The sequence below is a fragment of the Cherax quadricarinatus genome, chromosome 7 (assembly GCF_038502225.1).
Source record: "Cherax quadricarinatus isolate ZL_2023a chromosome 7, ASM3850222v1, whole genome shotgun sequence".
Taxonomy (NCBI): Eukaryota; Metazoa; Arthropoda; class Malacostraca; order Decapoda; family Parastacidae; genus Cherax; species Cherax quadricarinatus.
In genome coordinates, this window is record NC_091298.1 from 47395327 (window position 1) to 47421079 (window position 25753).

The 25753-nt window shown below is 46.3% G+C and overlaps 1 protein-coding gene across 2 annotated transcripts in view; it reads left to right on the forward strand.

Moving 5' to 3' along the window:
* Positions 1 to 17771, forward strand: part of LOC128687034 (uncharacterized) — a 197515-nt gene extending 179744 nt beyond the window's left edge. For both annotated transcript variants that reach the window (XM_070082410.1, XM_070082411.1), the window contains one exon: positions 15953 to 17771. In XM_070082410.1, the coding sequence (XP_069938511.1) occupies positions 15953 to 16183 (231 nt within the window). In that variant the 3' untranslated portion in view covers positions 16184 to 17771. The remainder of the gene's footprint in view (positions 1 to 15952) is intronic.
* The last annotated feature ends 7982 nt before the right edge of the window (positions 17772 to 25753 follow it).

Genomic DNA, 25753 nt, shown 5'->3' on the forward strand with positions numbered 1-25753 from the left:
GGTAAGATAGTTACTAACACCACCAAAGTAAGATAGTCACTAACACCACCAGGGTAAGATAGTTACTAACACTACCATGGTAAGATAGTCACTAACACCACCATGGTAAGATAGTTACTAACACCACCAAAGTAAGATAGTCACTAACACCACCAGGGTAAGATAGTCACTAACTCCACCATGGTAAGATAGTCACTAACACCACCATGGTAAGATAGTTACTAACACCACCATGGTAAAATAGTTATTAACACCACCATGGTAAGATAGTTGCTAACACCACCAAAGTAAGATAGTCACTAACACCACCAGGGTAAGATAGTCACTAAGCCTGGTCACAGACCGGGCCGTGGAGGTGTTGATACTCAAAAACCTCTCCAGTATACTCCCCTCTCCAGTATATTCCCCCTCTTCAGTATACTCCCCTCTCCAGTATATTCCCCTCTCCAGTATACTCCCCTCTCCAGTATACTCCCCTCTCCAGTATACTACCCTCTCCAGTATACTCTCCTCTCCAGTATACTCCCCTCTCCAATATACTACCCTCTCCAGTATACTCCTCTCTCCAGTATACTCCCCTCTTCAGTATACTCCCCTCTCCAGTATATTCCCCTCTCCAGTATACTCCCTCTCCAGTATACTCCTCTCTCCAGTATGCTCCCCTCTCCAGTATATTCCCCCTCTTCAGTATACCCCCCTCCAGTATATTCCTCTCTCCAGTATACTCCCCTCTCCAGTATACTCCCCTCTCCAGTATACTCCCCTCTCCAATATACTCCCCTCTCCAGTATACTCCCTACTCTCCAGGTAACACCACCAAGTCTTGTACACTTTCACTGCTATGATTCACAGGTCAACAATGTTCGTTTCCTGACGCAAGTGCAGAGGTATGTGGTACCGAGGTTAGGTTAGGTAAGGTATGTCAGGAAACAAGACGAGTGTTTCCAGACGCGAGTCTTAGTCATTATCTGAGGTACTGTAGCTACCTTAAAATTCCTTGGATAAAATTTCTCATTCCCCAGGCACTGTATAACACCTGCATTAACATTCCCCAGGTACTGTATAACACCTGCATTAACATTCCCCAGGTACTGTATAACACCTGCATTAACATTCCCCAGGTACTGTATAACACCTGCATTAACATTCCCCAGGTACTGTATAACACCTACATTAACATTCCCCAGGTACTGTATAACACCTGCATTAACATTCCCCAGGTACTGTATAACACCTGCATTAACATTCCCCAGGTACTGTATAACACCTACATTAACATTCCCCAGGCACTGTATAACACCTGCATTAACATTCCCCAGGTACTGTATAACACCTGCATTAACATTCCCCAGGTACTGTATAACACCTGCATTAACATTCCCCAGGTACTGTATAACACCTACATTAACATTCCCCAGGTACTGTATAACACCTACATTAACATTCCCCAGGTACTGTATAACACCTGCATTAACATTCCCCAGGTACTGTATAACACCTGCATTAACATTCCCCAGGTACTGTATAACACCTACATTAACATTCCCCAGGTACTGTATAACACCTACATTAACATTCCCCAGGTACTGTATAACACCTACATTAACATTCCCCAGGTACTGTATAACACCTGCATTAACATTCCCCAGGTACTGTATAACACCTACATTAACATTCCCCAGGTACTGTATAACACCTGCATTAACATTCCCCAGGTACTGTATAACACCTACATTAACATTCCCCAGGTACTGTATAACACCTACATTAACATTCCCCAGGTACTGTATAACACCTGCATTAACATTCCCCAGGTACTGTATAACACCTACATTAACATTCCCCAGGCACTGTATAACACCTGCATTAACATTCCCCAGGTACTGTATAACACCTGCATTAACATTCCCCAGGTACTGTATAACACCTACATTAACATTCCCCAGGTACTGTATAACACCTACATTAACATTCCCCAGGCACTGTATAACACCTACATTAACATTCCCCAGGTACTGTATAACACCTACATTAACATTCCCCAGGTACTGTATAACACCTGCATTAACATTCCCCAGGTACTGTATAACACCTGCATTAACATTCCCCAGGTACTGTATAACACCTACATTAACATTCCCCAGGTACTGTATAACACCTACATTAACATTCCCCAGGTACTGTATAACACCTGCATTAACATTCCCCAGGTACTGTATAACACCTACATTAACATTCCCCAGGTACTGTATAACACCTGCATTAACATTCCCCAGGTACTGTATAACACCTACATTAACATTCCCCAGGCACTGTATAACACCTACATTAACATTCCCCAGGTACTGTATAACACCTACATTAACATTCCCCAGGTACTGTATAACACCTGCATTAACATTCCCCAGGTACTGTATAACACCTACATTAACATTCCCCAGGTACTGTATAACACCTACATTAACATTCCCCAGGTACTGTATAACACCTACATTAACATTCCCCAGGTACTGTATAACACCTACATTAACATTCCCCAGGTACTGTATAACACCTACATTAACATTCCCCAGGTACTGTATAACACCTGCATTAACATTCCCCAGGTACTGTATAACACCTACATTAACATTCCCCAGGTACTGTATAACACCTACATTAACATTCCCCAGGTACTGTATAACACCTACATTAACATTCCCCAGGTACTGTATAACACCTACATTAACATTCCCCAGGTACTGTATAACACCTACATTAACATTCCCCAGGTACTGTATAACACCTACATTAACATTCCCCAGGTACTGTATAACACCTGCATTAACATTCCCCAGGTACTGTATAACACCTACATTAACATTCCCCAGGTACTGTATAACACCTACATTAACATTCCCCAGGTACTGTATAACACCTACATTAACATTCCCCAGGTACTGTATAACACCTACATTAACATTCCCCAGGTACTGTATAACACCTACATTAACATTCCCCAGGTACTGTATAACACCTACATTAACATTCCCCAGGTACTGTATAACACCTACATTAACATTCCCCAGGTACTGTATAACACCTACATTAACATTCCCCAGGTACTGTATAACACCTACATTAACATTCCCCAGGTACTGTATAACACCTACATTAACATTCCCCAGGTACTGTATAACACCTGCATTAACATTCCCCAGGTACTGTATAACACCTACATTAACATTCCCCAGGTACTGTATAACACCTACATTAACATTCCCCAGGTACTGTATAACACCTGCATTAACATTCCCCAGGTACTGTATAACACCTACATTAACATTCCCCAGGTACTGTATAACACCTACATTAACATTCCCCAGGTACTGTATAACACCTACATTAACATTCCCCAGGTACTGTATAACACCTACATTAACATTCCCCAGGTACTGTATAACACCTACATTAACATTCCCCAGGTACTGTATAACACCTACATTAACATTCCCCAGGTACTGTATAACACCTACATTAACATTCCCCAGGTACTGTATAACACCTACATTAACATTCCCCAGGTACTGTATAACACCTACATTAACATTCCCCAGGTACTGTATAACACCTACATTAACATTCCCCAGGTACTGTATAACACCTACATTAACATTCCCCAGGTACTGTATAACACCTACATTAACATTCCCCAGGTACTGTATAACACCTACATTAACATTCCCCAGGTACTGTATAACACCTACATTAACATTCCCCAGGTACTGTATAACACCTACATTAACATTCCCCAGGTACTGTATAACACCTACATTAACATTCCCCAGGTACTGTATAACACCTACATTAACATTCCCCAGGTACTGTATAACACCTACATTAACATTCCCCAGGTACTGTATAACACCTACATTAACATTCCCCAGGTACTGTATAACACCTACATTAACATTCCCCAGGTACTGTATAACACCTACATTAACATTCCCCAGGTACTGTATAACACCTACATTAACATTCCCCAGGTACTGTATAACACCTACATTAACATTCCCCAGGTACTGTATAACACCTACATTAACATTCCCCAGGTACTGTATAACACCTACATTAACATTCCCCAGGTACTGTATAACACCTACATTAACATTCCCCAGGTACTGTATAACACCTACATTAACATTCCCCAGGTACTGTATAACACCTACATTAACATTCCCCAGGTACTGTATAACACCTACATTAACATTCCCCAGGTACTGTATAACACCTACATTAACATTCCCCAGGTACTGTATAACACCTACATTAACATTCCCCAGGTACTGTATAACACCTACATTAACATTCCCCAGGTACTGTATAACACCTACATTAACATTCCCCAGGTACTGTATAACACCTACATTAACATTCCCCAGGTACTGTATAACACCTACATTAACATTCCCCAGGTACTGTATAACACCTACATTAACATTCCCCAGTAATATTAATAACAATAATAATTATTCTCCGTGGTGAAGTGGAGAAGAATTCTTCCTCCGTGTGTTAAGAGGAGACTAATATGTCGGCAGCAAGGGGCCAGGAACACCTTCTCCTGTATATGTTACTAATTGTAAAAGATAAACTTTCGTTTTTCATTTTAGGTCACCCTGCCTCAGTGGGAGACGGCCGTTGCATTAAAAATAATAATAATAATAATAATAAATATAATTGGATCACGAATAACTTAGACTTTCGAGAGAAAAATCTAGACGGTGTTTCGGGTACGTCCTGACACATTATTAAGTCACTTCATTTTTGATCACTCCGGCTGTCTCCCAGCAAGCTAAGGTAACCCGGAAAATTAAATATATTCACCTTCTTTCATTCCGTATCTGTCTTGCCAGAAGTGCACCGACATCACAACTTAAGTAACGCTCTGACCGCGGGTTCAAACCCCACCAGTGGTATGGTTTGATGCTGTACTTTTCACCTCCAGGACTCAAGTCCCGCTAACCTGTTCCCATGGATCCCTTTATTAATGTTACTTGCTCAGACTCTAACAACACGAACCATAAAGAAAGCTTGTCTCCACTCTGATCTACGTTGCTCTACTCAGGGAAGTTTTCCAGCTCAGGTTGACAAATTTCAACACTTTAAATAACAAAAAAGGCACAATACCGTGACTGGAACGATACACAAATAACTCGCACATAAAAGAGAGAAGCTTACGACGACGTTTCGGTCCGACTTGGACCATTTGTGTATTCAACACTTTGCATGAGCCTCATCCTGCGTGATGGAATATAACAGGGAAACATAGCTAGCTTTTGTTTCCATTGTGTAACTATCGTATGAATAAGTTAACAAAACACTGCTGATGTATTCAGTTTTTTATATTATTAATATTATAATCATGGGGGAGCGCTAAACCCGTAGGATTATATAACGCATGTAGGGGGGTGGAAGGTATTCAGACTCAATACAGGGAACCGGAGCACAAATCTAATTCCCTAGATCAAGAGCCCCTCACCAGCATCAAGGAACCTACCTTGAGGGGAGCAGTTGCTTTTTTTATATATAAAAATCAGAATTAGTGCACTCTCACAAGCCTGATTGATGTTCAAGTTCCCAGCACTCAAAACCTTTACGATCATAAGAACATAAGAAAGAAGGAACACTGCAGCAGGCCTACTGGCCCATGCGAGGCAGGTCCAAGTCTCCTACCGGCTTAAGCCAATGCCCCAACCTAGTCAGGGCAGGTCACATTCACTTAAGGAAGAAACACGACAACTGACCTAGTAGCACAAGCTAAGTCAGGTCCAACTCACCCACCCACACCCACTCATGTATTTATCTAACCTATTTTTAAAACAACACAACGTTTTAGCCTCAATAACTGTACTTGGGAGTTTGTTCCACTCATCCACAACTCTATTACCAAACCAGTGCTTTCCTATATCCTTCCTAAATCTGAATTTTTCCAACTTAAAACCATTGCTACGAGTCCTGTCTAGGCTAGATATTTTCAGCACGTTATTTACATCCCCTTTATTTATTCCTGTCTTCCATTTATACACCTCAATCATATCCCCCCATATTCTACTCCTTTCTAGAGAGTGCAGATTCAGGAACCTCAGTCTATCCTCATAGGGTAGATTTCTGATACATGGGATCAACTTTGTCATCCTCCTTTGTATGTTTTCCAGAGCATTTATATCCATTCTATAATACGGTGACCAAAACTGTGCAGCATAATCTAAATGAGGCCTAACCAAGGATGTATAGAGTTGAAGAACAACCTGAGGACTCCTATTATTTATGCTTCTTGATATGAAGCCAAGGATTCTGTTAGCTTTATTGCGAACACTTATGCACTGTTGTCTTGGTTTCAGATTACTGTTAACCAGGACTCCTAAATCTTTTTCGCAATCCGTAATATTAAGATCTACATTATTTAGTTTATATGTGGCATGGTTATTGTCCTGTCCAACATTTAGAACTTTGCATTTGTCTATATTAAACTGCATCTGCCACTTCTCCGACCACTGCATCAGTCTATTCAAATCTTCCTGGAGTGCTCTAATGTCCTCGTCAGAATGAATTCGACGGCCTATTTTGGTGTCATCGGCAAACTTGCTTATGTCGCTCTTTATGCCCTCATCAGTGTCGTTTATGTAGATTGTGAACAACAGGGGGCCCAACACTGACCCCTGTGGAACACCGCTCGTGATGCTTCCCCTCTTCAAGGGGGGCTCCTTGGCGTGGTGAAGAGGCTCTTGGTCTGAGGAATTAGCCCTGTCGGTCTTCTTCCTCAGACCGAACCTAATTACCCCCCATTCTCCCCTCCCCTTTTTCCATTCCTCCTCCTCCTCACCCCTCCCTTTTGCCCTTCCTCTTTTTGGCCTTTGGGATTTCTCCCACAGGCGCGCTAGTTCCTACGTAGGGGAAAGGACACCGGGGTCCATCCCATTCCGTTGAGGTTCTTTGCGGTGGCGTAGTTTGCCGTGGAATCTGGATTGCCTGGGGATGTCCCGATCCCTCTCCGGTATCCCGGAGTAGCTTTGGGTGTCTTTCGGGCGATGGGTGTATCTCTGGAAGCCACCTTTCGGATTCCGGGGGTGGTGGCCGAAGGAGGTATGCTTTGTGGCGGATATCCGGCCGCCCTCTCTTTTGTCCACTGAGGTAGCTCGGCAGATGTGAGGTTGCTATCCCGGATTGCTGGTTTACTGGCATGAAGGGTAGGGTATGGCACGGGTTCCATGCTGCATCTGCGCTACTAGCGGTGTTGAGGTCCTCTTGGGCGCGGAGGGAGGTTTCCGGCCCTTTCATTCCTCCTGGGAACTATTCCTCCCGCTCCCCCCTTTTTTTATTCTTTTTTTATTTTTATTTTCTTTTCTTCTTTCTTTTTTTTCTTAAAAACAAAAAGCAAAGGAGTAACCTAACCATGGCAGCCCTAGTCCATGAACTCACTACCCCCGGGCCCCTTCTTGATACCGCACCCCATTCTGACCCTGCCTTGTGTTTAGACCACTCTTCGGACACTCCTGATGCCCCTGTACCTCTTGCTGGTGCTGTTTCCTCACCCGCTTCAGGTACCGGGGCTTCGACTGACTCCTTCGATTTGTCTGAACTCCGCTCTCCTTTGACTATGCTTCCGGCTTCTCCCTCTACGGTACGGCAATTTTCGAATCGCCCGCCCATTTCACGCCGGACCAACTCCGGTCCTACTCCTAAACGCCAACGTCAATCTCCTGATGATGCTCCTTCGTTACCTTCCCATTCTACTCGGAAAAGACCGACATGTCAAGCACTCCCTCTCCACGCTCAGTTTCGGACCACACAATGGACTAAATTCTTTACTTTAAGACCGACTTCTTCTTCTGCCTACCTTTCTGACCATAGTATTGGCAAAGTGCTCCTGCGTCATGTTGGCAGAGATATTTCATTTCATGCTCTCAAGAGCGGTACGCGCATCGTCACTGTCCAGAATGCTACCCAAGCTCATGATCTTTCTCTCCTTTCGAATATCGATACTACTATCACTATTGAAAAACATCTTTCTCTCAATTCTTGTAATGGTACTGTCATTCTGCCCCATACCATAGTCCAACAGAATTTCCAGTCATGTGGCAATGACATTTTTGAACAGCTGGAACTCCAGGATCTCCCAATCCTCAAAGTAGACACTTATGTCCTTCCTGCCCGGGGGCGGAGACATTACCCTTGCAATGTGGCTCGTTTAACTTTTGACAGCCGAGAACTCCCGTCCTCTGTATATGTCCCGGGACATCGGTTACAAGTTCGAAAGGTGATACCTACACCGCAACAATGTAGAAATTGCTGGCGTTTTGGTCACCCAGCGAAATATTGCAGATCTATGGCCGAATGCCCAGTCTGTGGTGCCGACGACCATTCTAATACATCTTGTAGTCAACCTCCATCTTGCCTTAATTGTAATGAAGCTCACCCTTCGTACTCCCGCCGTTGCCAGGTCTACTTAAATGAACGTGAAATCCGTTGCCTCAAAGAGGCAGAAGGTCTCCCTTATGCTATGGCAGTTACTCATCTCTGCCTCCAAGGGAGACTACCCCGTGTTTCTTATTCTCGTGTTTCCAAACATCCCCCCACTTCTGGGGTCCCATCTTCTTCAGCCTCCTCTGTTGTTACCCCTCCCATAGCCACTACGGCATCTAATCCTTTTGCTGTCCTTGGCTCTGACGTCCCGACTACAACTCAGTCTGTTCTCACATCTTCGCGTCCTTCCTCACAAGCCCCAGTATCGACAAGACCTCGTACGACACCTAATACCAATCGCCCCTCTACTCAGAAGTCCAAAAAATCCACATTGCTCAAATCTTCTTTGCCCCTTCCTTCCCTTCCTCCACCTCCACACTTTACCTTTCCAATCTCTGTACCTAGTTCTTCCCCTCTCTCTGGCTCTATTACAAGTGTGGAGATTCACCCTCCTCCTCGTACTATGCCTTCCACCCCCATCCCCTCCCAAGTTTCTCCCTCTTCTATCACCTCCCAGGTTTCTGCCTCTTCTGTCCCCCCCCACACTTCATCTCCAGTTCCTTACACTCTTCCCTCCCCCTCTACTTTGGTACAGTCCATTACTGTCCCAATCTTTACTCACTCTCCTCCTTCTATCTCCAATATGGTCTCCCATACATCTTTGAATTCAGAAACACTTGAAGCCATTTCAGAATATATTGCAGAGACTAAACCTTCAATGGACACTGATTCACTTCCTGTTCCTTCTCTTCCCTCTCCTCCATCTTCACAACCCCATTCTTCGCAACGCTCCATTCCTTCGCTACTTGAACGTCTTCCAATGCCACCACACGTTGACTTTTCTAACCCCTCTAGTCCGTAGGTGCCTTTACCTACAGATTCCTGATATTTTCTTCATCGCCAATCATAGCCTATTTACAGTGGAATATCCGCGGCCTCAGGGGTAATCGGGGTGAGCTTCAGATGTTGCTTTCCAGGTTTTCCCCTGTTGGTGCTTGCTTACAAGAACCAAAATTACACTCGGCTGTTTTCCAACCTATCTCAGGCTATAATTTATTGTATTTTTCGGATCCTTTCTCAGATGGGACCTTTAATGAAAGTGCCCTTCTTCTACGCAATGATATTCCGTACTGTCAACTATTTGTCCATACCTCGCTGCATTACACTGCAGCCCGTATCCACTTGAATAAGTGGTTTACAATATGTTCTTTATATCTCTCTCCTTCTCGAGCATTTTCTATCCCAGACTTTGCCTTTCTTGTTTCATCCTTACCACCACCACTTCTGTTACTTGGTGATTTTAATGCCCACCATTTCCTCTGGGGGGGGGGTCTCATTGTGACTCACATGGCATTCAGTTGGAGGCTTTTCTCGCCTCTCACCCCCTCCATGTTTTAAATACGGGTACTCCCACCCATTTTGATCCTCGTACTCGTACTCTCTCTTGCATCGATCTATCAGTCTGCTCTTCCTCCACTGCACTAGACTTCACCTGGTCTGTTCTACCAGACTTACATGACAGCGATCATTTTCCGATCATTCTTACTTCTCCTTCCTATTCACCACCTTTCCGTAGCCCTCGCTGGCAATTTGATCGGGCAAATTGGGATCTTTACTCACACCTCACTGCTTTTAGTGAGGTTCCTTCTTCATCCTCCATTGATGAGCTCCTACACATCTTCTCGACGTCAGTTTATACCGCAGCTTCTCATTCTATACCCCAAACCTCAGGCAGGCATTCTCAGAAGTGCGTGCCTTGGTGGTCTCCTGCTTGTGCTCGTGCAGTACGTTTGAAACGTGCTGCATGGGGCAGGTACCGATACAATAGAACCGCTGAGAGACTTGTTGATTTTAAGCAGAAGAGTGCAATCGCTCGCCGTGTCATCCGTGAAGCTAAACGCACTTGTTGGCGAGACTATGTTTCCACAATCACCTCTGCTTCTTCTATGAGTGCAGTCTGGAAAAAAGTGAGGAACTTGAGTGGTAAATACTCTCCTGACCCGGCTCCTGTTCTACGGGTCACTGGTGTTGATATAGCAAACCCTCTCGACGTTGCCATTGAACTTGGCACACATCTGGTCCGTATTTCCCGAGGGCTCCATCTATGCCCCTCGTTTCTTTCCTCAAAGTCTGCCAGAGAGTTAGTACCCTTGGACTTTTCTTCTCTCGGAGAAGAACAGTATAATGTGCCTTTTACACTTCAAGAACTGGAGGCAACGCTCTCAGCTTGCCGATCATCGGCAGCTGGGCCTGATGACATTCATATTCGTATGTTACAACATTTACATCGGTCAGCCCTTGTAGTCCTCTTACACCTCTTCAATCTTATTTGGGCACAAGGAGTTCTTCCCCAGCTGTGGAAATCTGCCATTGTTCTCCCTTTCCGCAAACCGGGTACTACAGGACATGATGCCTCCCACTATCGCCCCATCGCTCTTACTAGTGCAGTTTGCAAAGTGATGGAACACCTCGTAAATCGACGTTTAATGTGGTATTTAGAGACTCACAACAGTCTCTCCGCTAGTCAATATGGCTTTCGTAAGGGTCGTTCTACCATAGACCCCTTACTACGCTTGGATACGTATGTTCGTAATGCCTTTGCGAATAATCACTCAGTTATTGCCATATTTTTTGACCTTGAGAAGGCATATGACACAACTTGGAGGTATAATATTTTGGCCCAGGCCCATTCCTTAGGCCTCCGAGGCAATCTACCATCCTTCCTTAAGAACTTTTTAACTGACAGACATTTCCGTGTTCGAGTCAATAATGTTCTTTCCCCGGACTTCGTCCAAGCTGAAGGTGTCCCTCAGGGATGTGTTCTAAGCACAACACTTTTTCTCCTTGCTATAAATGATTTGGCCTCTGTTCTTCCACCCAGTATTTGGTCATCACTCTATGTTGATGACTTCGCTATTGCTTGTGCAGGTGCTGACTGTCACCTTATTGCAGTTTCTCTCCAGCATGCGGTCGACCGTGTTTCCACTTGGGCCACCATGCATGGGTTTAAATTTTCAAGTACCAAAACTCACCAAATTACTTTCACTACACGCTCTGTTATCTCCGATCATCCTTTGTATCTCTATGGCTCCCGTATCCCCGAACGTGATACAGTCAGGTTTCTAGGCCTTCTCTTTGACCGTCGGTTAACCTGGAAACCTCACATTACCTCTCTGAAGGCAACTTGTCACAGCCGGCTAAACCTTCTTAAAACCCTTGCTCATCTTTCCTGGGGAGCTGATCGTCGAACTCTGCTTCGCCTACATTCAGCCCTCATTTTATCGAAACTCGATTATGGTGACCAGATTTATTCCGCGGCCTCTCCTGCTACTCTCTCTAGCCTTAACTCTATCCATCACCAAGGCTTACGTTTGTGCCTTGGTGCTTTTCGCTCTTCCCCTGTTGAGAGCCTCTATACAGAAGCAAATGTTCCATCCTTGTCTGATCGCCGTGATGCCCATTGCCTTCGTTACTATGTACGCTCTCACGATCTACACAATCCTTCCATTTATAGAATGGTCACCGATATTAGTAGACATTCTTTATTCGTTCGCCGCCCCTGTTTGCTCCGTCCCTTTTCTCTTCGCCTACATTCACTCTTGTCTTCCCTTCAGTTACCACCTTTATATGTTCATGTAGCATCTCACTTTTCCCTACCCCCCTGGGAAGTTCCAGCTGTTCGGGTCTGTTCTTTCTCACTCCCTTGCTCGAAAGCTCAACTGCCTACGGTGGCTTCCCGCTCTCTTTCTTGATCACTTCCACTCCCATTCTCATGCCACCGCTGTCTACACAGATGGCTCTAAGTCTTCAGACGGCGTCGGATTCGCAGCAGTGTTTCCGGACAGCGTCGTACGGGGGCATTTACTATCTTCAGCTAGCATTTTTACTGCTGAACTGTATGCCATTCTTGCAGCACTTATTCGTATCGCATCTATGCCTGTGTCATCATTTGTAGTAGTCTCAGACTCCCTTAGTGCTCTACAGGCTATACGAAAATTTGATACATCTCATCCCCTAGTTCTCCGTATCCAACTTTGGCTACGCCGTATCTCTACCAAACATAAAGATATTGTTTTTTGTTGGGTCCCTGGTCATGTCGACGTACAGGGCAATGAACAGGCAGACACTGCTGCGTGGTCAGCAGTACATGACCTACCAATTTCCTATCGAGGTGTTCCATTTCTGGACTATTTTGCTGCAATAGCTACCCACCTTCGCACCCGTTGGCAACAACGTTGGTCAACTCTGCTCGGTAACAAACTTCATTCTATTAAACCGAGCATAGGTTACTGGCCGTCTTCTTGTCATCAGTGCCGAGGTTGGGAGACCACTCTCTCCCGCCTTCGCATTGGCCACACTCGTCTTACTCATGGGTATCTCATGGAGAGGCACCCTGTTCCTCTCTGTGAGCAGTGTCAAGTTCCAGTATCGATTAGCCACATTCTGTTAGACTGCCCTCTCTATCAACGAGCACGCAGAATTTACCTCCAACGTCGTCTTCGTTCTACTACTCTCTCTTTACCTTCCCTTCTTGCTGATGGACCCTCCTTTAATCCTGACTCTCTCATTGACTTCTTGACAACGACTGATTTACTCCACAAACTCTGATGATACTTTTCGCACTCCCCTCAGCCCTTTCTAGTTCAGTCTCTTGCTGCCCTTTACCCTTTCACCATCCACTACCCCGCTGTTATCCGTAACCTATTACTCATCCATCTCCCTTTTGCCACCTGATGCCCTCGCTTCCTTCCTGCCCTGCAGCGCTGTATAGTCCTTGTGGCTTAGCGCTTCTTTTTGATTATAATAATAATAATAATCAGCTTGCCGATCATCGGCAGCTGGGCCTGACGACATTCATATTCGTATGTTACAACATTTACATCGGTCAGCCTTTGTAGTCCTCTTACACCTCTTCAATCTTATTTGGGCACAAGGAGTTCTTCCCCAGCTGTGGAAATCTGCCATTGTTCTCCCTTTCCGCAAACCGGGTACTACAGGACATGATGCCTCCCACTATCGCCCCATCGCTCTTACTAGTGCAGTTTGCAAAGTGATGGAACGTCTCGTAAATCGACGTTTAATGTGGTATTTTGAGACACACAACAGTCTCTCCGCTAGTCAATATGGCTTTCGTAAGGGTCGTTCTACCATAGACCCCTTACTACGCTTGGATACGTATGTTCATAATGCCTTTGCGAATAATCACTCAGTTATTGCCATATTTTTTGACCTTGAGAAGGCATATGACACAACTTGGAGGTATAATATTTTGGCCCAGGCCCATTCCTTAGGCCTCCGAGGCAATCTACCATCCTTCCTTAAGAACTTTTTAACTGACAGACATTTCCGTGTTCGAGTCAATAATGTTCTTTCCCCGGACTTCGTCCAAGCTGAAGGTGTCCCTCAGGGATGTGTTCTAAGCACAACATTTTTTCTCCTTGCTATAAATGATTTGGCCTCTGTTCTTCCACCCAATATTTGGTCACCACTCTATGTTGATGACTTCGCTATTGCTTGTGCAGGTGCTGACTGTCACCTTATTGCAGTTTCTCTCCAGCATGCGGTCGACCGTGTTTCCACTTGGGCCACCATGCATGGGTTTAAATTTTCAAGTACCAAAACTCACCAAATTACTTTCACTAGACGCTCTGTTATCTCCAATCATCCTTTGTATCTCTATGGCTCCTGTATCCCCGAACGTAATACAGTCAGGTTTCTAGGCCTTCTCTTTGACTGTTGGTTATCCTGGAAACCTCACATTACCTCTCTGAAGGCAACTTGTCGCAGCTGGCTAAACCTTCTTAAAACCCTTGCTCATCTTTCCTGGGGAGCTGATCGTCGAACTCTGCTTCGCCTACATTCAGCCCTCATTTTATCGAAACTCGATTATGGTGACCAGATTTATTCCGCGGCCTCTCCTGCTACTCTCTCTAGCCTTAACTCTATCCATCACCAAGGATTACGTTTGTGCCTTGGTGCTTTTCACTCTTCCCCTGTTGAGAGCCTCTATACAGAAGCGAATGTTCCATCCTTGTCTGATCGCCGTGATGCCCATTGCCTTCGCTACTATGTACGCTCTCACGATCTACACAATCCTTCCCTTTATAGAATGGTCACCGATATTAGTAGACATTCTTTATTCGTTCGCCGCCCCTGTTTGCTCCGTCCCTTTTCTCTTCACCTACATTTACTCTTGTCTTCCCTTCAGTTACCACCTTTATATGTTCATGTAGCATCTCACTTTTCCTTACCCCCCTGGGAAGTTCCAGCTGTTCGGGTCTGTTCTTTCTCACTCCCTTGCTCGAAAGCTCAACTGCCTACGGTGGCTTCCCGCTCTCTTTTTCTTGATCACTTCCACTCCCATTCTCATGCCACCGCTGTGTACACAGATGGCTCTAAGTCTTCAGACGGCGTCGGATTCGCAGCAGTGTTTCCTGACAGCGTCGTGCGGGGGCATTTACTATCTTCAGCTAGTATTTTTACTGCTGAACTGTATGCCATTCTTGCAGCACTTATTAGTATCGCATCTATGCCTGTGTCATCATATGTAGTAGTCTCAGACTCCCTTAGTGCTCTACAGGCTATACGAAAATTTGATACATCTCATCCCCTAGTTCTCCGTATCCAACTTTGGCTATGCCGTATCTCTACCAAACATAAAGATATTGTTTTTTGTTGGGTCCCTGGTCATGTCGACGTACAGGGCAATGAACAGGCAGACACTGCTGCACGGTCAGAAGTACATGACCTACCGATTTCCTATCGAGGTGCTCCATTTCTGGACTATTTTGCTGCAATAGCTACCCACCTTCGCACCCGTTGGCAACAACGTTGGTCAACTCTGCTCGGTAACAAACTTCCTGGCCGTCTTCTTGTCATCAGTGCCGAGGTTGGGAGACCACTCTCTCCCGCCTTCGCATTGGTCACACTCGTCTTACTCATGGGTATCTCATGGAGAGGCACCCTGTTCCTCTCTGTGAGCAGTGTCAAGTTCCAGTATCGATTAGCCACATTCTGTTAGACTGCCCTCTCTATCAACGAGCACGCAGAATTTACCTCCAACGTCGTCTTCGTTCTACTACTCTCTCTTTACCTTCCCTTCTTGCTGATGGACCCTCCTTTAATCCTGACTCTCTCATTGACTTCTTGACAACGACTGATTTACTCCACAAACTCTGATGATACTTTTCGCACTCCCCTCAGCCCTTTCTAGTTCAGTCTCTTGCTGCCCTTTACCCTTTCACCATCCACTACCCCGCTGTTATCCGTAACCTATTACTCATCCATCTCCCTTTTGCCACCTGATGCCCTCGCTTCCTTCCTGCCCTGCAGCGCTGTATAGTCCTTGTGGCTTAGCGCTTCTTTTTGATTATAATAATAATAATAATCATTTCATTTAATGAAGTGTTAATGCTACTATGGTTTTTGTTTTCTCATTTGTGTTTAACAGGGAGGCGGCGGTCGCCTGGGACAGGTGAACAACACAAGCATGACTCAGGTTGGTAACTCTGTGTGTGGGAACACTCGTGCCTTGCCACAACACCCAGCCTTCACCACCAGTTTTGATCCTGACGCCGAGGTAGTGACGACCCGCGGCCGTACCACTGAAACACGTCCTCGAGGGTTCTCAGGGAGGCGAGGGGGGAGAGGCCACAGGTGGAGCACCGCCTCTCTCTACTAGATCAACCTTGTGTAACATTAACTGGTGTTGACTTTATAATATGGCAACAAGTAGTATACAAAGACATTACTTATAAAGGAGCAAACCTTTACTAGACAAGACTTAGCTCAAAGGTGACCTTTATCAGTATAACATACTTTGAAACAATCACCTTTAAGCATCATGCGGAAATACAAGCTTGTTATGTTGTCTTTATATTACCCCGGCTTTGATGTTTTGCCCCGGCTTTGATGTTTTGCCCCGGCTTTGATGAATTACCCAGGCTCTGATGTTTTACTCTAGCCTTGATGTAATTATCGTCAAGGTGCTATTATATTAGGTCCACAGAATGATCACAACACACTTACGCTAATGTTCCGGTCATGGAGGAACATTTGGTTTTGTCCTTCCATATAAATGATTCAAACCTGGTACAACCCATAAAATAAATCACAGGATGACCACATCACGCTCACTTTATTGCCCACACATTTAAGAGCCACTTAAGTTCCTCTGTCTTCTAGTAACTTGTTTATTTTCCCCTATAATCTACCTTGTCCATAATTACTATCGCATTTGCTTTGTCTGAGCTTGACTCAGACCTCTACAACACAACTGTCATCAAATATTTAAGTTATACCATGAATCAAGGAAAGATCCTGGACTTCACTTTACGAAACAAAGCAAATGCGAGATAATTATGAACAAGTTAGATTATAGTGGAAGAATAAACATGTTATTAGAAGACGGGGAAAAGTTTCGTGCCTCTTATAGAAGAAATATATTTATATTAATACACAAATAACCGGCACATAACTTACGACGGCGTTTTGCTCCGACTTGGAACATTAACTAGTGATTTGTAGATGAATGGTTCAGAGAACCGACATGTTGATAAATTAGACACATGTGCAAGAGTTGCACATGTGTCTAATTTATCAACATGTCGGTTCTCTGAACCATTCATCTACAAACCTGTCAGACACTACAACTTCTTGGGATCTTAATACTTAGGAATTCTTCGCTTGCCTAATTCTTGGGCACGACCTACTTCCACATTGAACAAATGTGACACCACCTATGACTGCTGCACCTCTCCTGCCATACGGTTTATAAGCTGCTTCTCCGCTCATATGCCGTATCCTATTCAAGATTGATGGACTGAACACATCGACTCAAGGTTGAGGGACTGATTACCTCATTCTCCTCCTGTTCTTCAAGTTTCTCCTACGTATGGACTGATGAAGCCACTGTGTGGCGAAACGTTTCCTCAATAAAGATACCCAAGAGTTGCACATGTGTCTAATTTATCAACATTAACTAGTGAGATGTAAGATTCTCTCTCCTATGTGCGGGTTATTTGTGTCTTGGCTCAGTCACGGTGTATTTTTCTTATTTTTATTAATTACTTATGGGGAAGTGAAGTTATATAATAATATGTTTTCAGGAATTTAGATATAAAGTATATATACCGTACATAGCGACCACATGGACGTTATATACTGGGGATGCTGTATAAATAATCAAGTTTCTAGTGAATAATTTCTTGTAATTATATACAATCATTAAGAAAATTGGAATTCTAGTTTTGTTTAATTATGTTAAAGAAAACACGACACCTTGTTTACCTGGTTTACTTTACCCAGTAAACTACTTGTTTAAAGTCATTCACTGTAGCATGTATGTGCCCGCCCATCATTCACTGTAGCATGTATGTGCCCGCCCATCATTCACTGTAGCATGTATGTGCCCGCCCATCATTCACTGTAGCATGTATGTGCCCGCCCATCATTCACTGTAGCATGTATGTGCCCGCCCATCATTCACTGTAGCATGTATGTGCCCGCCCATCATTCACTGTAGCATGTATGTGCCCGACCATCATTCACTGTAGCATGTATGTGCCCGCCCATCATTCACTGTAGCATGTATGTGCCCGCCCATCATTCACTGTAGCATGTATGTGCCCGCCCATCATTCACTGTAGCATGTATGTGCCCGCCCATCATTCACTGTAGCATGTATGTGCCCGCCCATCATTCACTGTAGCATGTATGTGCCCGCCCATCATTCACTGTAGCATGTCATTCACTGTAGCATGTATGTGCCCGCCCATCATTCACTGTAGCATGTATGTGCCCGCCCATCATTCACTGTAGCATGTATGTGCCCGCCCATCATTCACTGTAGCATGTATGTGCCCGCCCATCATTCACTGTAGCATGTATGTGCCCGCCCATCATTCACTGTAGCATGTATGTGCCCGCCCATCATTCACTGTAGCATGTATGTGCCCGCCCATCATTCACTGTAGCATGTATGTGCCCGCCCATCATTCACTGTAGCATGTATGTGCCCGCCCATCATTCACTGTAGCATGTATGTGCCCGCCCATCATTCACTGTAGCATGTATGTGCCCGCCCATCATTCACTGTAGCATGTATGTGCCCGCCCATCATTCACTGTAGCATGTATGTGCCCGCCCATCATTCACTGTAGCATGTATGTGCCCGCCCATCATTCTGTTGTACTGGTGAAAGTCCTGCTGGGGTATACCTGGAGAGAGTTCCGGGATTCAACACCCCCGCGGCCCGGTCTCTGACCAGGTCTCATGGTGGATCAGGGCCTGATTAGCCAGGCTGTTACTGCTGGCCACACGTAATCCAACGAACGAACACCCCGGCGGGTCAGGTACTGACTTTAGGTGCCTGTCCAGTGCCTGCTTGAAAACAGCCAGGGGTCTATTGGTAATCCCCCTTATGTACACTGGGAGGCAGTCAAACAGTCTTGGGCCCCTGACACTGGGTTGTCTCTTATCGTGCTAGTGGCGCCCCTGCTTTTCATTGGGGGAATGTTGCATCATCTGCCGAGTCTATTACTTTCATAGGGAGTGATTTTCGTGTGAAAGTTTGGTACTAATCCCTCTAGGATTTTCCAGGTGTATATAATCATGTATATAATCACGTTTCATCTAAGAAAGGGAAGGATAACTTTAATTCTTTGGATCAAGAGTCGTTCGACACTAAGGCATTTGCCTCCCTGTCGTATGCCTTTTTCTAAAAAAAATGGTGGTGCTGCGTTTCCATCAGCAGTCACAACAGCAGCAAGTATTGTGCATGGTAAACACAAGAAACAATAACAGGAAACTATCCACACAAGTTTTCGCTTGCACAGCGCACTATCGAGCCTAGTGGTTTCCTACGTGAATGGTATACAATACCAGACGTAGACGTTTCGCCCTCCAGTGGCTGTATCAATACAAATTCAAGGACATAATGAGAAGACTATAAAGCTATATACAAAAGACAAGATCAAATTTTAGGATTTTTAACCCCGGAGGGTTAGCCACCCCAGGATAGCCAGGAAAGTCAGTGGGTCATCAAGGACTGTCTGTCTTCTTTCCATTGTGATCCTCAATCTTGTCCTCCAGGATGCGATCCACACCAGTCGACTAACACCCAGGTACCTACTTGCTTGCTAGGTGAACGGGACAACAAGTGTAAGGAAATATGTCAAATGTTTCCACCCTTGCCGGGGATCGAACCACGGACACTGTGTATGAGGCGAGAGCGTTGCCTAATAGGCCGCAGGACGAGGTAATCAGTCCCTCAGCCTTGGAGTTGGTGAAGAGTACCGTAGTCTCGAAGAATCTGAAGCACAGGTATTGAGAGTGGCTCTTAAATACTGGCGCCAGGTGAGGGAGGTGAAGCAGTTCAGTTTAATATCTTTATTATGTACCCCATACCCATCCTGTGGGTGGTAGTCAAAAGATTACAAAGGTACATAATGGGTCCAGTGACTGGACCCCAAAGTTATGATAGCCGAACTAGTTACAAAGGTAATGAACTCCAGGTAGATCTGGTCACAATCATGGCAAGTTACAGAGGTAATGAATCAGCTTCACTCCTATACATGGTTACAGTCATGAGCAAATTACAAAGTAATGAGCCACTGATACGTCCACACCTGGTCACAATTGTAATGAGTTATAAATACAAATATTAAGTGGGTCATACACCCACACGAGCGCGCGCGCGCGCACATACACACATACACGAGGGCGCACGGACAGACATATGCACACGAGCGTACAAATATATGAATACACACAAGCACGTACACCCCCCCACACACACACGTGGTAATGCATTATTTACAACTAGCAAAGTCAGGGTATTTCTCCAGAATGCTCTGTAATATACCACTGTGGATAAAATACTTTGTCATTTCTTGAATATTTCTGAGTGAGTTGTCTCTAAATTCATTAATTTTATCGTACTCCAGTACATAATGACGCAGGGTGTGATGCACTCCAGTACATATTGACGCAGGGTGTGATGCACTCCAGTACATAATGACGCAGGGTGTGATGCACTCCAGTACATAATGACGCAGGGTGTGATGCACTCCAGTACATATTGACGCAGGGTGTGACGCACTCCAGTACATAATGACGCAGGGTGTGACGCACTCCAGTACATAATGACGCAGGGTGTGACGCACTCCAGTACATAATGACGCAGGGTGTGACGCACTCCAGTACATAATGACGCAGGGTGTGATGCACTCCAGTACATATTGACGCAGGGTGTGATGCACTCCAGTACATAATGACGCAGGGTGTGATGCACTCCAGTACATAATGACGCAGGGTGTGATGCACTCCAGTACATATTGACGCAGGGTGTGATGCACTCCAGTACATAATGACGCAGGGTGTGACGCACTCCAGTACATAATGACGCAGGGTGTGACGCACTCCAGTACATAATGACGCAGGGTGTGATGCACTCCAGCACATAATGACGCAGGGTGTGACGCACTCCAGTACATAATGACGCAGGGTGTGACGCACTCCAGTACATAATGACGCAGGGTGTGATGCACTCCAGTACATAATGACGCAGGGTGTGACGCACTCCAGTACATAATGACGCAGGGTGTGACGCACTCCAGCACATTGACGCAGGGTGTGACGCACTCCAGTACATAATGACGCAGGGTGTGACGCACTCCAGTACATAATGACGCAGGATGTGACGCACTCCAGTACATAATGACGCAGGGTGTGACGCACTCCAGTACATAATGACGCAGTGTGTGACAATAGTCCATCTGGCAAAGTTTACATTCGTTTGGTCTACATCTGGTGGTGATGATTTAACCTGCCAAAGATACTTGGTGAAGCAGACGAAGTTATTGTCAGTAACAGGTGGGATTCCCCAGTAGAAGTAGGTCACCCACAAGGGTTGGGTCAGTAGTTAAGAAGGTTGTAGTCTTTTGCTGGGTCCCTGGATTGAAGAATACAGAGACAGACAGTATAATAACCTATGTGACATGTCAAGATATCTTATTAATGAAAATAAGATACCAGATATACTAAGCAAATTTCCTAAATTTGCTTGTAACAGATAAGTGAACTGTAGATATGTAGATATAAATCCATATGTATTCATGTTAACCCTTTGGGGCCTAGTTCCTGGGCCTTTTGTGTATCCATATGCTCTTGCGCTACCGTCCACAGGATGGATATGGGGTGCACAATAAACTAGCCACTTCGGTGGCAAAATCTAAATCTTAATGTTCTGAGGAACGAATTCTCAGAGCTGCAGGTTCTCTGCTTGACCACTTAAAAGTCTCGCATTTCCTACTCACACTAACCCTCCACTCGAACTCTTTACCGTATACATTAACCGTATGCACCCCTTTCAACGTAGTGCCCTATGACCCATACGAGTTTAACGCTAGTTTTAAGTAATAATGATTGGCTTAGCGCTTCTTTTTTATTATAATAATGATACTATATAAATAGTTTTCACAGCCCTTTTTTGTTAGACCTTTCACTGTGAGTGTGCAGATTCTGGTCTGCATTTCTCGGTAGTGTAGACTGCAGGTGGCGCAGACTGGTGCAGTGAGCGTAGGCTTGCAGATGGAGGACATTTAGCGGAGTCAGCGCTGCCAGGTTACTGCTTTGCTACACACCTTCCCTCATTGTGGACGTGTGAATGGCTCATTGCTCTATAAATTTGTTCATGATTGTAGCCATGTATAAACGTAAGTAAATTTACTTACAGGATTCATTATCTTTGTAACTTGTGAGCTCATTACCTCTGTAATTTGCTCAGCTATCAAAACTTTGGGGTCCAATCCCTGGACCCATTATGTACCTCTATAATCTGTTAACTACCACCCACAGGATGCGTATGGGCTGCATAATAAACATTAAACTAACTTCCCTCACTTCCAATAGCCTTCTGCTATTCATCTCCTCCCGTTAGTAGTTGACTCCTCCCCCTTCCCCTTCATTCTCTCCTTCTCAAGGGAGGTTCCTTGATGCTGGTGAGAGGCTGCTGATACAAGGAATTGGATCTGGATCTCCCTTCCTTGAATAGAACCTGATTGGCTTCCATTTCCCTCAAGCGTTGTATGAGCCCTACGGATTTTATTTCCATGATGTAAAAATAATGACCGTCACCCAGCAGTGTTTTGTTTAAGAAGAGAGCGTGTGATGAGGCTACCAAGGACGAGGAGAGCGTGTGATGAGGCTACCAAGGACAAGGAGAGCGTGTGATGAGGCTACCAGGGACGAGGAGAGCGTGTGATGAGGCTACGAAGGACGAGGAGAGCGTGTGATGAGGCTACCAAGGACGAGGAGAGCGTGTGATGAGCCTACCAAGGACGAGGAGAGCGTGTAATGAGGCTACCAAGGACGAGGAGAGCGTGTGATGAGACTAGCAAGGACGAGGAGAGCGTGTGATGAGGCTACCAAGGACGAGGAGAGCGTGTGATGAGGCTACCAAGGACGAGGAGAGCGTGTGATGAGGCTACCAAGGACAAGGAGAGCGTGTGATGAGGCTACCAAGGACGAGGAGAGCGTGTGATGAGGCTACCGAGGACGAGGAGAGCGTGTGATGAGGCTACCAAGGACGAGGAGAGCGTGTTATGAGGCTACCAAGGACGAGGAGAGCGTGTAACGAGGCTACCAAGGACGAGGAGAGCGTGTGATGACGCTACCAAGGACGAGGAGAGCGTGTGATGAGCCTACCAAGGACGAGGAGAGCGTGTGATGAGCCTACCAAGGACGAGGAGAGCGTGTGATGAGCCTACTAAGGACGAGGAGAGCGTGTGATGAGCCTACCAAGGACGAGGAGAGCTTGTGATGAGCCTACCAAGGAAGAGGACAGCGTGTGATGAGCCTACCAAGGACGAGGAGAGCGTGTGATAAGCCGACCAAGGAGGAGGAGAGCGTGTGATGAGGCTACCAAGGACAAGGAGAGCGTGTGATGAGGCTACCAAGGACGAGGAGAGCGTGTGATGAGGCTACCAAGGACGAGGAGAGCGTGTGATGTGGCTACCAAGGACGAGGAGAGCGTGTGATGAGGGTACCAAGGACGAGGAGGGCGTGTGATGAGGCTACCAAGGACGAGGAGAGCGTGTGATGAGCCTACCAAGGACGTGGAGAGCGTGTAATGAGGCTACCAAGGACGAGGAGAGCGTGTGATGAGGCTACAAAGGACGAGGAGAGCGTGTGATGAGGCGACCAAGGACAAGGAGAGCGTGTGATGAGGCTACCAAGGACGAGGAGAGCGTGTGATGAGGCTACCAAGGACAAGGAGAGCGTGTGATGAGGCTAACAAGGACGAGGAGAGCGTGTGATGAGGCTACCAAGGACGAGGAGAGCGTGTGATGAGGCTACCAAGGACGAGGAGAGCGTGTGATGAGGCTACCGAGGACGAGGAGAGCGTGTGATGAGGCTACCAAGGACGAGGAGAGCGTGTGATGAGGCTACCAAGGACGAGGAGAACGTGTAATGAGGCTACCAAGGACGAGGAGAGCGTATGATGACGCTACCAAGGACGAGGAGAGCGTGTGATGAGCCTACCAAGGACGAAGAGAGCGTGTGATGAGGCTACCAAGGACGAGGAGAGCGTGTGATGAGCCTACCAAGGACGAGGAGAGCGTGTGATGAGCCTACCAAGGACGAGGAGAGCGTGTGATGAGCCTACTAAGGACGAGGAGAGCGTGTGATGAGCCTACCAAGGACGAGGAGAGCGTGTGATGAGCCTACCAAGGACGAGGACAGCGTGTGATGAGCCTACCAAGGACGAGGAGAGCGTGCGATAAGCCTACCAAGGACGAGGAGAGCGTGTGATGAGCCTACCAAGGACGACGAGAGCGTGTGATGAACCTACCAACGACGAGGAGAGCATGTGATGAGCCTACCAAGAACGAGGAGAGCGTGTGATGAGCCTACCAAGGACGAGGAGAGCGTGTGATGAGGCTACTAAGGACGAGGAGAGCGTGTGATGAGGCTACCAAGGACGAGGAGAGCGTATGATGAGCCTACCAAGGACAAGGAGAGTGTGTGATGAGCCTACTAAGAACGAGGAGAGCGTGTGATGAGCCTACCAACGACGAGGAGAGCGTGTGATGAGCCTACCAAGGACGAGGAGAGCGTGTGATGAGCCTACCAAGGACGAGGAGAGCGTGTGATGAGCCTACCAAGGACGAGGAGAGCGTGTGATGAGCCTACCAAGGACGAAGAGAGCGTGTGATGAGGCTACCAACGACGAGGTGAGCGTGTGATGAGCCTACCAAGGACGAGAAGAGCGTGTGATGAGCCTACCAAGGACGAGGAGAGCGTGTGATGAGCCTACCAAGGACAAGGAGAGCGTGTGGTGAACCTACCAAGAACGAGGAGAGCGTGTGTTGAGGCTACCAAGGACTAGGAGAGCGTGTGATTAGTCTACCAAGGACGAGGATAGCGTGTGGTGAGGCTACTAAGGACGAGGAGAGCGTGTGATGAGCCTACCAAGGACGAGGAGAGCATGTGATGAGCCTACCAAGGACGAGGAGAGTGTGTGATGAGGGTACCAAGGACGAGGAGAGCGTGAGATGAGGCTACCAAGGACGAGGAGAGCGTGTGACGAGGCTACCAAGGACGAGGAGAGCGTGTGATGAGCCTACCAAGGACGAAGAGAGCGTGTGATGAGGCTACCAAGGACGAGGAGAGCGTGTGATGAGCCTACCAAGGACGAGGAGAGCGTGTGATGAGCCTACCAAGGACGAGGAGAGCGTGTAATGAGGCTACCAAGGACGAGGAGAGCGTGTGATGAGGCTACCAAGGACGAGGAGAGCTTGTGATGAGGCTACCAAGGACGAGGAGAGCGTGTGATGAGCCTACCAATTACGAGGAGAGCGTATGATGAGCCTATCAAGGATGAGGAGAGTGTGTGATGAGGGTACCAAGGACGAGGAGAGCGTGTGATTAGTCTACCAAGGACGAGGAGAGCGTGTGACGAGGCTACCAAGGACGAGGAGAGCGTGTGATGGGCCTACCAAGAACGAAGAGAGCGTGTGATGAGGCTACCAACGACGAGGTGAGCGTGTGATGAGCCTACCAAGGACGAGGAGAGCGTGTGATGATCCTACCAAGAACGAGGAGAGCGTGTGATGCGACTACCAAGGACGAGGAGAGCGTTTGATGAGGCTACCAAGGACGAGAGCGTGTGATGAGCCTACCAAGGACGAGGAGAGTGTGTGCTGAGGGTACCAAGGACGAGGAGAGCGTGTGATTAGTCTACCAAGGA